Source organism: Oxyura jamaicensis, chromosome 4 (genome assembly GCF_011077185.1).
Source record: "Oxyura jamaicensis isolate SHBP4307 breed ruddy duck chromosome 4, BPBGC_Ojam_1.0, whole genome shotgun sequence".
Classification (NCBI taxonomy): Eukaryota; Metazoa; Chordata; class Aves; order Anseriformes; family Anatidae; genus Oxyura; species Oxyura jamaicensis.
In genome coordinates this window covers 86,868,015-86,884,511 of record NC_048896.1, presented here as the reverse complement: position 1 = coordinate 86,884,511, position 16,497 = coordinate 86,868,015, and the positions used below count along the sequence as shown (strand labels likewise).

Genomic DNA, 16,497 nt, shown 5'->3' with positions numbered 1-16,497 from the left:
TTCCAAGATCATCTGGTCCAACTGACCCCTACTACCAGTATTGCCCACTTGACCGTGTCCTTGCACACTTATTGGAACTGTATGTAGAGCTGAGGGGAAGAACCAGTAGCTCAAATGGTTGTAGCAGTGGGAACACTACATGGTGGGGCACGTACACAACCTGCAAAAGTGTGCACAGAGGCACGTGTGGTTTTTAACCGCTTCCAGTGCTACTGATCAATCAGATGAGTGAGAAGACTCCAGGTTTACCTCACTGAGGTCCCACTCTAGGCATCTGAGTACTTGCATGTGAGCAATATTATCTTTAAAACACCATAAAAGTCTGTAATCTGTAGTGATCTTCTAGGTGTTTGCATTTTTGCTACTGTTGGTGTTCAGAAGTGCCTTGGCCTTTTTAATGCTGAAGGGGTAGGCGCCCACCTTGTGCTGAAACCTGAACTTTCAGCTCCCTGTCTATGTATGTGTGGTGCACCTAAAACTCAGAAGGAGAATGGCACTGTGTTGAACCTAGTTCTGAATCTGTGGCCAGGCTTGTGTTTCCTGATGCCTCAGTTCCTAGGAGAACATCTGGCTGGTGCCATGGAGAAGGGTGCAGATACCTCGCAAAGTGCTACCAAGAGCTGTCTGGAATTGTAAGCATCACGAGTAAAGGGATGCTAGGTGTGAACTCATCTCCTGGCCTGAAGTTAGCAGTAGTCTTTCACCACTTTGGAGTTTATGGTTCTGATCTGCAGACCTGAGGAGTTAATTCTGTAGTGCTCTGCGCCTTGAAGGTGGATTTTGTGTGGTCCAGGCATACCATGGCAGGTCACTACTTAGTGGACAATGTTTACAAAAACCTTTGTACTGTAAGGCCATTGCTGAGCTTGAATATTTTGATTTTTTGGTGAAAGGTTTCAATTGGTTTCAACCCTTTTCATGAGTGGATTGAAGGAAAATGTGGCTGTGAGAAGGAGGAGCTCATGTGAGTTCAAAGATTTTTAGGAAACTTGTCTGCAACTCTTTCTGCATACACTAAGACAGTGTATGTACCTGAATTATCCTCTTGCCTCTCAGTGTAGGTGATGTAGAGCTTCTGCATCAATCCTTTTGCAGTTTGAAGTGAACCACTTGAACAACTTGTGCAGGAAAGGGCATGTGGTAGGTCCTTGTCTTGATTCAGTTAGGTGCTCTCAGAGCTCGTCTGGGTGTGGTCTGGTATGAATTTCTCAGCCGGTATCTGATGATCTGCTTTGTGGACTCTGTTTTGCAAGAGTGATGTTGTAGCAATCGTGCACCCCGGTGCTGCGCAGCTGTATGCTTCTCAACCACAGAGGTGCACCGGCAGGGAAGCTGGAGCTCGGTGGTCACCGAGCAGCTCAGGAGCAGAATGTCAGTGACAGTATCAGCCCCTGAATCTGTGCACTTTGATTAACCAAAGACAGGATGATACTTCTCATTATTTTCAATCTGTAGGGCAGAAACCAAGTTTTCTCTCTCTGTTTACCTCGAGGAAGACTGGCTAGCAATGTTCCTTCAATGTTGTGCCCAACAAAATGAACGGCATGCTCCTTGTCCGTGAGGGAGGCCACTGTGGCACTGGGCAGTCTGCTGGTTTGAAAAATATTGCAATTTGTGTAAATCTGTTTCCACGCCAGATTGCTTTGTTTTACTGCAGTAGTTTCTTTTTTTGCAATTATTTTTGTTTTTAGTGATGAATAAGCCAACCACTTTGTGTTTACAAATATTTCTTTGAAGACTTTAAAAAAGTTGGAAAATGAAAGCATCTTAACTTCCACATACCTGATTTTAGAACATATTTTTTTAAGAGGCAAAAACATGTAAAGAGGCAAATACTGAGATTCTAACTCTAAGAAGTAATGTGGGAAGGAGGAGAAGGTTCTTATGTACTTGAAACTGTAATTGCAGTGTTTCCTCATTGTCATGGTCGATTGCTGCATCCACCCTTCTTTTTATAAAAGATGAGTTGCTTCAACTTGCACGTCATTCTAGCCAACAATTACATCTGAAAGAGGTGAGAGTGGTAATTCATCTGAAACACACAGGTCAACCATAAAGCAGACTAGTCTAATGGCTTTATTGCTGCCGTGTTGGAAAGTAAGCCATTGGTCTTTCTACAAGAATTTTATCTAAATTATTTTAGAATGAGTTCCAGAACAGAAGCGCTGAAATCACTATTAAGACACTCTCACAAACCACAGCTGTTATATTTAATTTCATACTTGTTTTGAACTGCCTCAGAAATGGAAAAGCACACATTTCTGCTGGTAGGGAATAATATGACAAATAAATTGTTCTCCTCCATAACTTTTACCAGAAATGGCTAATTTATCTGTAAATTATGGAGCTCATACATCCTCTTCACATTATTGGGACATAAAGACCTTCTGCGCGTTCTCTTGGAATCTAAGAACAGACAGTTCAGACAAAAAGCTTGATGATTTAGTTGATGCTTATAAGCATTTGATTCTTGCATATCATTAATAAATTATGTAGCCTTTATTGAATTCTCTGAGATGGGAAATTCAACTGTATTAGAGTATGTGGTTTCTTGTAGAATGAAGTTCACAAAGGTCGCACAGGAACCGACTTGCCAAATATTTGCAGCAAAATACAGCAGGCTGCCTTGTGCTGGACTGGAAGTATGGTGTACAAATCCTCATTTTCAGTGCTATTTTTTTTTCCTTTGCTGTGCTTCAGAAGATATATATCACAGCTTGGTTTTACTTTTTCCATACAGCATTGTGGTGTAAATTTGGGTCAGTTTGTCATTCGTGGTCTATGCTCTTTGTGCTGGGTCATGCATAAGAGTCGTTCTGAGCAGTTTCTGAAAGAAGAAATGTTACTTCAATGGAACTTGCCGCTTAGTTTAAGTTTCAGTAGCAGGGTTAAAAATAAGGTTGATGCTGCTGTCCAATGTTTTTCTTCATGTAACAATCTACTCTCAGTCCTTTTCTACTCAGCGCACATGTACAGGCTATCAATGTTTAGTGTGTTCCTTGATTTTGTCGGTGTTCAGTTCTGTTAGAAATACATATCTTGGCTGTGTGTGGCTTTTTTTTTTTTTTTCAAGTATATATTCAACTGTTTTTCTTAAACATCAAAAATAATTTGTTAAAATAGTGGAAGTTTGCTTTAATGATGCTGGTAATGTTAAAGCTTCATGTATAGTTCTGCTATTGCATAAAGTTGGGGGGGGAGGAGGTATATCTGTTTGAAAGTATTTTGGAAGGTGAATGACCTACAAAGCAACATGAGGAAATATTGCTGTAGAAAGCTTTTAGGGAGCATGTATCAGTTCAAAGAGTCTCTGCAAGCCAGCTCTTTAAGGTTTTGTATTTCGTATTTGTTTACTTTTCTGCTGGTAACTAGAGTTGAGAGTTCTGTTGCAGCAGCACAGTGAGACATCAATGTTCCCATTAGCAAAGACCATCTAAATTTGATTAGAGCTAAGGTACACTGTGCTGGAGCTGCTCTGAATGCAGCAGTGGAACCCTTCAAGGAGATGTAGGTTTGAGTGAAGTGTTCGTTTAGATGTGTTTTATTATTCTGAAGGTGTTAGTTCCTTTCTCCCTAACAATTTTATTCTGAAAGACCTAAGAGCACTGTTTGCTGCTTGGTTTCTATTCGGGTTACATCGGGTAACTCCCTTCCTCCCTCTCCCATTGTGGTTAACAGTATGCAGTGCTTTGATACAGTTAGAAAGTCTCTGTGCACTTTTGCTGCTGTTCTGTCATGTGGAAACACATCTGGCTGTATCACTTAGTAAAATCTTCTTTTAAAATATTCCACAGCACAGAAATTTCTCTTCTGCTGAAATGTTTTGCAATGAAAAAGAAATATGTTGCTGTGTGTCCATCCGTCTCTGCTTTTTCTGATAAGTATGCAGGTCTTCTGCAAATGCAACTGGCTTCCTCAGGTCAAACTGATGTGCTAAATTTCCAAGTTTTAACATAGAAAATGAAGCACCAGTGTATTTTTGCAAACCAACGTAAAAAAATATTGTAGCTTCTTTTATTCACTTTAATACAAGTACTAAAATCTGAAGCACTGAAAAGATCTGGACTATACAACAATTAAGTTCTGTCTCCTGTTATGTATCTTAACATAGCCTAGAATAAATAGCGTGTATTTGATCAGTGCCCACTCATTTATCCCTGGGGGTCAACTGCTATTATCCCTACAGCCCTTAAAAAAAAACACAGACAACTTGATTATTCAAAAATGCATTTAAAAGCTTGATGTGTTTTATTGCCTGACTTGAATTCCTTCCATTTTTCACCGGTTGAGATGTAACTCCCGAATTTTTTTGTTTTCTGACTTTGCTGATGTTTCGGTTTTGTTTGCAATTTTCAGAATTCCTAGATATTTGCCTTTTCTTTGCAGAGAGATTCTGTATTCACAGCCAGAGCCAATGTTTGTGTTGCAAAAAATCTTTCTGCATTTTTAGTGTCTTGTATAAAAGTTTCTCTTTGTAAAGTTTGTTACTGATTTGGGTTTCCTTGTAGATGGATTTGTTTTTAGACGTGAAAAGCAGTCTGACAGATCTGTGCAGAAGTGACTTAATTTCATGCTGCTTAGAATCAGAGTTTATTCTGACGTGGAGTTGTGTTTTACATTGCTTTTTTGTTTTTCTTCTAGGCAAACGAAGTGGCCGTAGCAAAAAATGGAAAGAAATGCTGAAGTTGCCGCCTGTTAGTCATTGTGAAAGCATTAGATGCTCAATCGGTAGGTATCCTCTAGAGCAGTCTGTCTGATCCTTGAGAAGGAAGAGAGTAGGTTTGGTGGTGTTAAATCAAAGACTCCAATCTTGCTCCGAATGCAGAGCATTTGGACTTTTAACATGACAGAGAATTTATGGGAAGTTAAATTTACAAGAAGATAGAAGCTGCATCATAGCTCCTTATTTATTAAAGGAAACTGCTTCTGAAAGATAAATTTACAAAGCTATGAACTAGAAAAGGGAATCGTATTGTAATTTGAATGGCATGGAAATACATTTCCTTTTCTTTTTCTTAGTCTTGTAATCATTTTTTAGTCTTTTCTGTTGTTAGTCTATATCTTTGCAAACAGTCTGTCTTTGCAAATAGTCGTGTTTGCATTGGTGTTGCTATTTCACAGTATTGTTGATTTCCAACCTCATCCTAAATGAATCTTAACTAAATCATGCAATGTGCTTTTGGTTTTTATAAATGTGATTGTCTATCAGAGACAAATGTGGCTGTAAGAGTGTGTTTCTCTATTTTTCAGGATGATTTTGATGATGTCTTTGTTAAACATGTTAACATAAAATCTTGATGTTTTAGTGTCTTTTCTGTCCTATTCTCAAATGGGAATAAGGATTTTGCTGTGGCAAATATTAAAATAGAGGTATTTACTTCTTGTCTGTTTCTCAGAAAGAGATTATAACCAGCTTTGTGACAAACAGCCAATAGGAAGACTTCTCTTCAGGCAGTTTTGTGACTCCAGACCAGACTTGAAAAGATGCATTGAATTTCTGGATGCAGTGGTAAGCAATGAGAAATTGGACACAGATATCCATAGGCAACAGTTTGCACTCTTTTTTTAAAAAAAAAAGTTTGAAATTTTGTATTAGTTTTGGCTGAGATAGAGTTGATGTATTTTCAGAGTAGCTGGTACGGTGCTGTGCTTTGGATTTGTGACCAAAGCATTGTTGATAACACCACTGTGTTAGCTATTGCTGGATAGTGCTTATGCATCATCAAGGCCTTCTCGTTTCTCACTCTGCACCGCCAGTGAGCAGGCTGGGGGACACAAGAAGCTGGGAGGGGACACAGCTCAATGCCTGATGCCAGCTGACAAAAGCAATATTCCATACCATGTAACATCTGAATCTGGCTTTCTCGGTTTCCTCTTTAGCTAAACCACTCTTTTCTTTTCCTTGTATTATCAGGTTTGTACTTGCCAGCTATAAAACTGTAACTTTTGATGGATGTCAATAAATTCTGGCTCTGCTTCTTAAAGGAAGATGTTTACTCTAAAATCTCTGCCATCTTGGCATGGTCAGAAGTATAAAAATGGCATGATGGGAATAAGAGAAATCTTGAGAGACCGTGCCATTTGTTATGTTGAGCCTAAAAGGATGTGTTTACAAGAAGTATTTCTTATGTTACTCAGACTTGAAAATGTTATAAACAGATTTCAAAATGCTGCAACTGACTTGCAGTCTAGTCTAGCCCTAGGCTAACTGGCCCTAGGCTAGTCACAGTGTGCTATTTAAAAACTACAGTGGAGATGGAAATCTAGAGAACTGTGGAAGGAGGGAAAAGAGGTTCTAGAGAGCAAGGGAAAAGGAAGTGTTTTGACTTGATACGTTTGCATTTTGATATCTAACTCTAAAGAATGAGGGGAAGGAGGAAGTGTCCCCACAGCCATGTTTGGTAAAAATCCTTAAACTAAGTCCACAAGGGGAGGGGAAAAGCGATGGGAAGAGCAGGCAGGCACACGCCAGGCCTTAGGAGAAGAGAATAATAGCTCTTATCCCACCTATTTTTTGTTCTAATTCATGTTCAAATGACTGAAGAAGAGAGAAGCAGGGTAGTAGTGTTGCTTACATGCATACTAAACTGCAGTCTTAGAAAGTGGGATGCTTCTGAAAAGTGCAGGGTGTAAGAAAGTACATGGGTTTATTGCTGTCTCTCCTCCATTTCTCCTATCGGCGTATAAACTGAGACACTCCATCAGCTAAAAGGAACTTCTGGTGTGAAATGGAAAGTAGAATCGCCTTCTGTTTGTGGTCATGTGGTACCTGTTTTAATTTTTGGAATCCAGAACAATAGTTTTACTTTTTTGGAATAAATATCTCTCATCTTCATTCTGCATGGTGATGCAGCTCAGAAGGCTTAACAGTAGTGACCATTTTTCTATGGTCAATGAATCTTTGTGTAATTGGGCTTACTCTCCAGGTGCACTTCCTCATACTCTCCTGACATGTAGGAGCTATTTCTAGCACCAAATTTCAGAGACCAGTTTGACAATGGTGTATGTAGAATGAATTGAATGGAAATCCATTTGGTGGAGTTAAATATCCCGAGGTGAATACAAACAAGTTTTTTTCTGAGCCAGACACAGCAGGAAGACCACCGGCAAGGGAAGATGTAGCATCACTGGTTACAATTTCTGTATGCTTTTATCCCCTAAGAGCTTATGTAATGAGTAGTAGAATCTTAAACAGCACAAAAGAGGAAAAAAAAAATGTGCATGTAACTGTAAGACATGGGTGTCTTTGCAGGTGTTATTTTTCAGGTGAAATTGTCTCTAAGAAGTTACTGTCTTACACTAACTGAATGTATTGAATTGTTTTAAAATACGCAACCTATAATGTTTTGTGGGTTGCAACACCTGTATGAGTTTTAAAAAGTCTGTCATGGTTGAGATAATCTAATAAAAGGGATGACTTCCTGATTTACTTTTTTTAAGCTTCCATTTGAAAAATCTTGATGAAGAAGCACACTTGGGAATCATTGAAACGAGAAGACTCTGAAAAGCTAAGATAACTCTAATCTGAGTCTCATGATCCAAAAGCTAGCATGCTCCCTTGATCAAGGAAGTGAGATAAAATATCTGCTATCTCTTCCAAATGGTTTGTGAGCTAGCCTGATTCTCCTTTCTGGATTGAAATTCGGCAAGCTTGTTCAAGTGTTTTTTTTCCCATTTGTTCTTTTTACTCTTTCTGTAAGGTGGTGATATGAAGGGGAAGGCTGTGGCTGTGGAGTCTTTATATTGGTTGTGCCAGATCATGTTGGCTTTTTTTTTTTGTTTATTTTTGATTTGTTTTTATTTTAAATTGTAGACTTAATCCTTCTGAGAATAAACTTTCTGGCATAGAATGACCATAGAGTGTCTTAAGAGCCTGGCATATTAACTTTAAGAGCTTTCTGATTCTCGTATATGAAGCAATGTGGTTTCAGCGTCATGATTCTGTTAGGAGTCCAAAAACAAGGTGTTACAATGCTACTTCTGTCTACATGTTTTGAGCAGTAAGACTGGTAAGTTTTAACTCTTGCGAAGGTGTGACCTTAACGTCTGCAGTCAGCTTGTGGCTTTACAGAAGAGAAGAGTTGTGAAATAGTTGAATAAAACTAACTGAAATTAAAGTGAAGAATTAAAGTTATCCAATCATCCAGTGACTCATTTCACTAGCTGGGGACAAGGTTGCTCAAGTATGAAAAAGAATGGGTGGCAACTCAAACTTCCCTGTTAAGCTCAGTGAGTAACAGAGGTTAGCTGACAAGACTGTCTCTTAAACTTCCTTTTAAATACAATATCTTTTTAAAACGGTATGCCGACAGCATTGACAGAGTTGAAAATGTTAAAAATCATTAAGTGCACTGCTGTGGTTGATTAACTTTTCTGACTTGGTAAGGTTGTTTGGTAGATGAAGAAGAGTTGTGTGCCATTGGACTGATTGTTGTGGAATTAAAGTAGCAAAACCAATGGCTTGGAATTGTTTATGGATTTGAGCACTGTGTTGAAGTGGTTGATACCATAATATTTCAGCAGAAGATGTTGATGATGTTGCAGTGAGTCACTGTGGCTTAGCTGACTGATTGCCGGACTGGAGATGAAGGTTTCTGTAATTTCCAGTATTGTATGTTTGTTTGGCTCTTGAGCTGTCATTTTAATTTAATGGCTTGCTTTATAAAGGTATACAACTTCTCTACTGATTAGATCGATTACTTGGAACTTCCTCTGAGGTTTTTAATGATTGTTGTCCTAATATGCCAGTGTTATTATGGGTGATGCAGTCCTCCGTTCTGGAGGGCTGCCCTCTATATTCTTTGTTCCTGGGTGCACGCATTTATATTTTGAGCTGTGAAAGAAACTTTGGTTGAGTTGGCCCAGCTTACCAAGCTAACACAGGTTGCTGTTGTTGGAGATCGTTCTTTTCTAATCTTTCCTCAGCTCCTGTGTTATCTTTAAGTGTCATAACTTCTGATGTCTGCTTCTAGATTATTCCTTAAAATTATTAATAGTAACCAGTCCTTGGAGCTTTTCAGTGCCAGTGTGTTTGATGTTTTCTTTCCAAACATAGTTACCTCTAGAGCTCTATCAAACTGCCAGTTTTTTTTATCTGAAAAACACACGAAATGTCACAGTGTTCTTTTTCTACATCTCAGTCAATATTTTACTAAGTCAAAAACTTCACAAGATGTTCTATCTACTCAGTTTTATTATCTCAAGGAATGAAGAAGGGTCAGTTTTAGATCTCACTTTTTTCCAGTTAACATGGCCTTACAGAAAGTAGTAATTTTATTCCAATCTTACCTAAAACTGTAATAAAAAAAGGGGGAGGGGGTGATTTACTTGGTATCACGTGAAAGACTGGAGTGTTAAATATCTCTAATGTAATTTAATTTTCAATTCTATTCCCCTAGGCAGAATATGAGGTATCTTCAGATGAAAAGCGTATAGACTGTGGCCTGAAAGTCTTAGAGACCTACTTCACTAATGGGGTAAATATATTGTATTGCAAGATACTGTCAAGTGTGTTGTAAATTTCAGATACAATAAACACTTAAGTTGTCACTATGTTTTTAAAAAATTAAAATACTCCTCTTAGGTAAAGATATATTTGTTTAGCCTCTAAGGAAGACTTATTAACAAAGAAACTCAGTCTATTCTTTGATGTCTGACAGAAGCTTTTCAGTGAATATGTAATTACATATCTGCTTTGTATGAACAGACTCCCGCCTCTCTTACGTCAGTCACCCTGAAAAAGGCTTTACACCCCATATGAATATCTTTCAGCAGCCTTAAAAGCAGATAGACTCCAAGTTTGGAACATCTTCTCAGATAGTTTCTTTGGAGCTACCATAAGTCATATGCCCTTTTGGCGAAAACCAGATTTGTTTGGGCTGGTTTGAAATAATTTCCCAAACTGTGTGGGTGTTTCTTTCTCCTCCCTTCCATCCTGCCAAAGCAAGTAGATAACTTGCTCTTGTTGTGGTAGTAGTAGACCTATCGAAAGAAAAAGAAGGTTGTATTATTGCCAAATCCATTTCCCAGGATATTGAAATAGAAATGCATTGAATGTTGTTGCAGTTCTTTAATGGGGAACAAATAGACATTTTGTCTGAATCTGACTTCTGTAGTTTTCTCATTAGCCAAACCATTCCTTGCCTTTTCCCATAGTAGCTGGTTTTATTTTGAATTTAGAACTTTCACTCTATTAATTTACAAAATTGTTTTCATTGTTTTCTCTTGTTTGTTTCTTTGTTTTAAATAATGTAAAGTCTGCAGCACACTTGCCAGAAATACCTCAGGAAACAGTAAATGAATGTAAAGCAAGACTGGAAAAGAACCCTTCTAAAGACCTTTTTGTGGACTGTACCAGGTAAGTTAAAAATGCATACTGCTGTGTTTATATATCTCGAAAAATTTATGCGTTTGTGAGATAAATGAGAGGTGACATTATTACACTAAGAAATATTTGGTGTCTGACCTGAATGTAGGTAAGATGTTTGGATTAATGCTGTTATTGCTGAAAATTACATTATCTTCAAGTGGTTTAGCTGCTACCAAATATTCTTTACATTACAATGGTATTTTTATTATATTTTTAACTTTTGAGTGAGCTCTCTTCTATGATAAAGGTACTTAAAAATCTAAAATTAAGTTAAGTATTGGGACTTGAAACGCTTGTGAATGCTGTTACACAATTTGTAGTTCTTGAAAATGGGTTGAACTGAGGCCAACCGTTAAATTCCACTAAGGTGGCCGGTTAGAAGATTGATCATGGTAATTAACACAAACTCGTTTTGTTCTGAAGTCATGTGGTGATATTTCACACAGCTGCAGCAGGGAAGGCTTTTCTTGGAGGGTCTGTACCTGTTTACAAGTGTTGCATGTCTTTCTAAAGCCTTCATGTGTCTAATAGTACTGGTTTTTCAAGGCATGCTTGATCATGTCGGAAGGCTTACAATATGTTTTGTCACTGCTTGGGTCATCTCCCTGGCAACAAAAATCAGCACAGTTTATAACCATCTGAGATTAGAAGATTGAAAGGGATGTGTGAGAACACCTAGTAAAACATGTCTCAAATGGAAGATCTGTCTTGTAGTCATGCCCTTTCCTCCATCCAACAAATACCTGAATACAGTTCGAGTGACTTCCTTATTTTGTTTCACCTTGTTGTGTTTAGTTTAAGGAGAATGATAAAGATGCATGGAGTTCAGGTTTGGATATGTATTCCAATTTCAAATCCTAGAATAAAACTTCATGTTTTAGCTTCCAAAGAATGTATAAAAGCTTATAGATCCTTTCTTGTGAGTACCTTTCAGAGGTCGTATTTGTGAGGCCACAGTTACATTGCATAACTGCTGATAGGCCAATGTTTAGGGGGGCTTGAAGACAGGGAGAATACAATGGTCAAACTTTCTAGTTGCTGTAACATTAGTTTGGCGTTCACTAGTCTTCTGGCAGGAACAGTTTTCTGTGACAGCCACTCTGTGAGATATCTAGGATAAAACCATTGTAAACACGATGACAGGGTTTTTCTGTCTACAAATTCATTGATTATGTAGATTTTAATAGATTGATCTGCTACTTCATCAGTTTTTCAGTATAATTCTGACTGAGTTGATTTTCCTGTTGCTAGAATTGTCCATGAATACCTAAGCAGGAGACCTTTTGAAGCTTACCAAGAAAGTGTGTTTTTTTCCCGTTTTTTACAGTGGAAATGGCTGGAAAAGTAAGTGTATTTTTTTTATAATGTTTGCATGATAATTTTGCTTTGCTTTGTGACCAGTTCTGCTTGTTAGGCTATAAATGCTGTAGAACCCTAATGAATACCATTGTTTATTTGAGAAATTATGATCTGAAAGACAAGGTGTAAATGATCATGTCTGTGGGACAGTGAGAGAGCCACTGCTCTAACTGAAGTATCTGTTCAGGAGTCTTTATGTAGTGAGTTTGTAATACGTAAATGCAAATTTATTATCATATTGCTGTATGTTTGGCTGTCAAGTGTGCACTGGGATAACAATCTTTCTTGGGAATTTTATCAGTCTTTAGTTTTAAACATAGCCTAATTAGTAGTTAATAAGTATGTTATAAAACTAGATCAATCTGCTATGGGATTAGGTAACTAATCATTTTTTTTCAAGGTGGAAGAGACAGATCTAGTAATTAAGACAGCAAGATTTTTTCTGTATCAGAATATAGTTTAGTCTTTTAAATCAATACTAAATGAATGTCTAGACTTTTTTACAAGGTTGAAATTGGTGCAAATTCATTCTTATTCATTCTTTTTGGGAATTATGACCACCTATTCAAACTTTAAGGTGTTTGAGCATGAATTTTATGGTAAATTCTAATTACCCTGTGTCTCTGACTGAATTAGTAGCCAAACCCAGGAAGAGAACTAGGGAAGCTACTCAAACAATTAAACCAAATGAACATGCAATTGCTGTATTGAGAACGAAGCTGCATTAACAGTGAATGCTCCTTAAAAAAAAAAACACTCGCCACCATGAAATAGCCCTGCCCTGATGCATATTTAGCAGTATTTTAGCATAGAACGGCTGATGTATTTACTGCTTCCAGTTACCTCTTCCTCTGCAACTACATCAAAACCTAAACATTTTTTTAAATTGCTCTTGTATCACTGTTGCATACCACAACTCTTTTTTTTTCTGAAAAAGTGAAACAGCAAAGCAAAGAATAGTTCACCTTTTTTAAATGCTTCATTGTAAGCATGATCTCGCTGAAAAGCAGCCTACGTGTCAGCGTACTGCAACTAAGGAAGAAATCTGGAGGTAATAACTTGACTACTGATGAGATCAGATAAGGCTCTAACCCTAAATGACACAGATTTTTTCATGCTATTTTGAATATTTGGTGACCACATGAAGGGACCCGTGGTTCCAATCAGTGCACCCCTCTCGTTTTAAATTCAGCTTATTATAATGCTGTCTTCACGAGGTCAAAGCGACTGTTATTCAGCCAGATACCATTGAACAGGAAGGACAAGATAAGGACAGTCCTCGAGGTGGGGAGGGATTACAAACTCTTATAATTCTTTTTACAGTAATTGTTTCTTTCTGTTAATCAGGCAGCCAGTAACCAAACATACATTTAGGCATTACCGAGTACTAGGCAAAGGTGGATTTGGAGAGGTGAGTACAGAGGTATCTTACTGTAAGGTACTGTATTAACCTTAAACTTTAATACAGAGGAAAAGCAGGTTTGTTTATTTGCTTGGCTCTAACAATCTACGTTTTGACATCAACTGGCAAACTGTCATCAGTCCAAACTGCTTTCTTTTAATGTGTTAGTCTTATTATTGAAGATCATGCACAAAATTGGAGAAAACTTCCCCTGACTATGACAATAGTTGCTTCTGTTTAGAATTTTTATTTGACGTTGAAAATAGAGTTTTGTTTCTACTTAGTAATCAATTAGTGTATTCATTAATTTTATGTGAAAATCTGTATATTTCATTCCATTTATAATTCACTTTTTTTTCCCCTGAATCTTTCAACTGTATCCCTGTGCTGAAAGGAAAGGAGGGTTACAAAATTACAGAGGATGTTACTCCTCGGTACTGCTTTTCTAGATACATACTGTTACCACAGTTGGGTATTTCACCAATACAAGATCTGCAGTTTTACTGAACTATTCAATCCCGGCAAAAATACACTGGCTCCTATATAATGTCTTGTTTCACTTCTGTTACAACTTCTGTGACCCTCTTAAGTTGTTCTGTGGGTGAAAGTACTGTTTTGATAGTTACAGGCCTTCATTTTTTGAGATTCTTCAAGCGTTTGGGGGAGGAGGGGAAGGAAGATACATATACTTTAAGAAAAATAAAATTTTATGTAAAACTAGTGTCTGACACACCTTCTCTCTTTTTAGGTGTGTGCCTGTCAAGTACGGGCAACAGGAAAAATGTATGCATGTAAGAAGCTAGAAAAAAAGAGAATAAAGAAGAGGAAAGGGGAATCAATGGCTCTAAATGAAAAAAGAATTCTGGAAAAAGTGAACAGTAGGTTTGTAGTAAGTATCTAGTTCTGATCTTGTTCTCGTGAGTTTGTATTGCATTATTTGCTTCATTTCAGTCTTTTCTAGGAGTTTTTGGCATAAGATGTTTTCTAATTGATTTAGAGAATGTGTGACAGCTAAGATAAATGATTGATAGAGTAACTAGTATGTTTTATGTGATTATTAGTAGTTCAGTGCAGAAAATTTTTATACCCAGTATTGAATTAGTTTTAGTCTGCCTGTTAAATTTAGCATTATTTCTAGTATTTAGCATTATTATTAGTATGAAAATTGTTTTCCTTTGAATGTGCTTTGAATTCTGCTTTAAAACTTCAAATGCACTTCTAAAGCATTTACCTAAAACTGAAGGAAATAAAACTGGTGTTCTTCCAGCCCCATCAACACTTCATTCCAAGTACAGTGAGAAGAAAGACTATAAGGAGCTTACAGTGAGAAGAAAGACTATAAGGAGCTGTACTGAATCTTTACTGTTGGCAAGTTCTAAGCCAGGCAAATATGCAAATATTTGAAAGAAATGAAATAGAAATTATGCATTTGATCTTAAATAACTTTTTCAATTTCTGTAGCGTAGGGCAGCTTTGAGTCTTGAAGTTCAGGAAGGTGGTTTGGCAATGCATAACTGCTGAGGTATTAATAAAATAAGGTATTGTGCATTGTTAGTTTATAACGAGTAATATATATAATGTGCAGCTGAATGGTCTCATCAATAAATCTGTTGTCTGGATGGGGGCTCTATGGATATCTAAACAGATACGTTGTTAAACTGCTGCATGTGGTGATACAGGGTTTGTTTATATGTGCAAGCTAGTCTGGATTCCTTTGTCTTGAAGTACTTTACTCCAGGAAGATTAACATGGTAGGGTTGCTCAAGGTGTAACCTTACTGGACAGTAAAAAATTCACTGCTTTGGTGGTTTCTCTCTCATTTTTTCTTTTCTTTTCTTTTCTTTTTTTTTTTTTTTTCTCCAATGAATTCATATATTGCTTATGTTGGAAAGAGGAGCTGTGAATTGTATTGGAGTTTATGAGCGAATAATGGTCATCTTCTCCTCCTTCCCCTTTTCAGGTTAGTTTATCCTATACATATGAGACGAAAGATGCCCTGTGTTTAGTACTAACTATAATGAATGGAGGGGATTTGAAATTTCACATATATAACATGGGAAATCCTGGCTTTGATGAAGAAAGGGCTATTTTCTATGCTGCAGAACTGTGCTGTGGTCTGGAGGACTTACAGAAGGAGAGAATTGTTTACAGGTGAGTACCATCTTTAGTACCAGCTCATGCCTTGGTATTTCCATGTCTGTTTGGCATTAAACATATGAATTTTCTATTAAAGCATACTTGTATTCAAACTTACAGTGAAAGAAGAAAAAAAAAAAGTAATTTTTTTCACCATGTGTCCCTTAAAATTACTGATCTTACTTGTCTTCTTACTGTTCTAGTCTAGGTATTCTGGTCTAGGTACTTGCTGAATTCTAAAACATTAAAAAAAAGTTTCAAGATTTGTTTGCAAACTGATAGAAAATCATGACTTGCAAAGCAAATTGATTAGCAATTCAAATAAATAAGTAAGCTTTAGGAAAATGTATTTGCATTCCTGTCCACTCTGAAGTAGAAGTTCACAGAAGACTGAAGTCCTTTGCTGCATTGCTCATTACACCCATGTCAGTCATAATCTTGCATAGCTTCCATATAGTGAGTCTCGGACTTTTTCCATCCTCTATGTGGAAGTCTAATATACCCACACAGCAGTCAGTCTCATGCATTAGCAGAACCACGGAGTAAATTGGACTTACACATTGTTCCCTAAAGAATTTGGCCAATCTTGTGATGATGCGCCGTGTGTTTTCGTGTGTGTGTAGGAGGGAAGCAAGGATAAATTGAAGAGTCATATTTTCACTTGTTATTCTCATATGGATCAGCTACAAGTATGTAATTTCTTGCTTCCCAAGTGAAAACAAATGTGATTGTTTAAAAATAAAAACAAAACCCTCAGCCCTTGTGTTTAAGTTCAACTTGTTAGCTATTTGTGTACTAGACCTTCAAGCACATATGTTAAATCCTAGTGTTGTTATCTGAAATTCCAGACTTCAGAGTGGTCATGGTGTCTAGATCTGTCCTTTTTCGTTCTGTTAATTAATCAATTTCCAATTATTAGGAATTTTTATGGCTTGCAACATAAATGTAGTTTGTGAGCAAGCAAAAAAGTTGTTTCACAACCAACTCGTGAGTAAAATTGCATCTTAATAAAAAAAATGAGAATTATTTTTAGTTCCCTGTTCATAATGAAATGAGGGACCAAGAGTCAGTGCATGTGCTAGTACCAGAATAATCTGTGTGCTCAGGGTGAAAAAGAAAGGGCTTAAATTTAATCATAATACCTGAAGACGTTATGACATTATTTAAACAACTCAGTATAGGATGTACTAAGGGAGTTACTGCCCACTAAATAAATGGATGAAAGGAGACT

General features: G+C 37.2%; 1 protein-coding gene and 1 long non-coding RNA gene across 3 annotated transcripts in view; one reads left to right on the top strand and one right to left on the bottom strand.

The window, feature by feature from the left end:
* The window catches only part of GRK4 (G protein-coupled receptor kinase 4), a 37,037-nt gene that overhangs the window by 5,749 nt on the left and 14,791 nt on the right, over window positions 1–16,497 (top strand). For both annotated transcript variants that reach the window (XR_004750375.1, XM_035324933.1), the window contains exons 2-9: window positions 4,642–4,728; window positions 5,397–5,509; window positions 9,399–9,476; window positions 10,257–10,357; window positions 11,621–11,713; window positions 13,076–13,139; window positions 13,879–14,019; window positions 15,091–15,281. Coding sequence is in view for 1 of the 2 variants with exons in the window: in XM_035324933.1 (XP_035180824.1) it covers window positions 4,642–4,728; window positions 5,397–5,509; window positions 9,399–9,476; window positions 10,257–10,357; window positions 11,621–11,713; window positions 13,076–13,139; window positions 13,879–14,019; window positions 15,091–15,281 (868 nt within the window). In the remaining variant the exon portion in view is untranslated. The remainder of the gene's footprint in view (window positions 1–4,641; window positions 4,729–5,396; window positions 5,510–9,398; window positions 9,477–10,256; window positions 10,358–11,620; window positions 11,714–13,075; window positions 13,140–13,878; window positions 14,020–15,090; window positions 15,282–16,497) is intronic.
* LOC118166210 lies at window positions 9,185–12,713 on the bottom strand. The gene is made up of 3 exons (XR_004750376.1): window positions 12,694–12,713; window positions 10,852–10,974; window positions 9,185–9,294 (listed from the first exon to the last, which is right to left on the bottom strand). It is a non-coding gene; the product is annotated as an uncharacterized LOC118166210 (long non-coding RNA).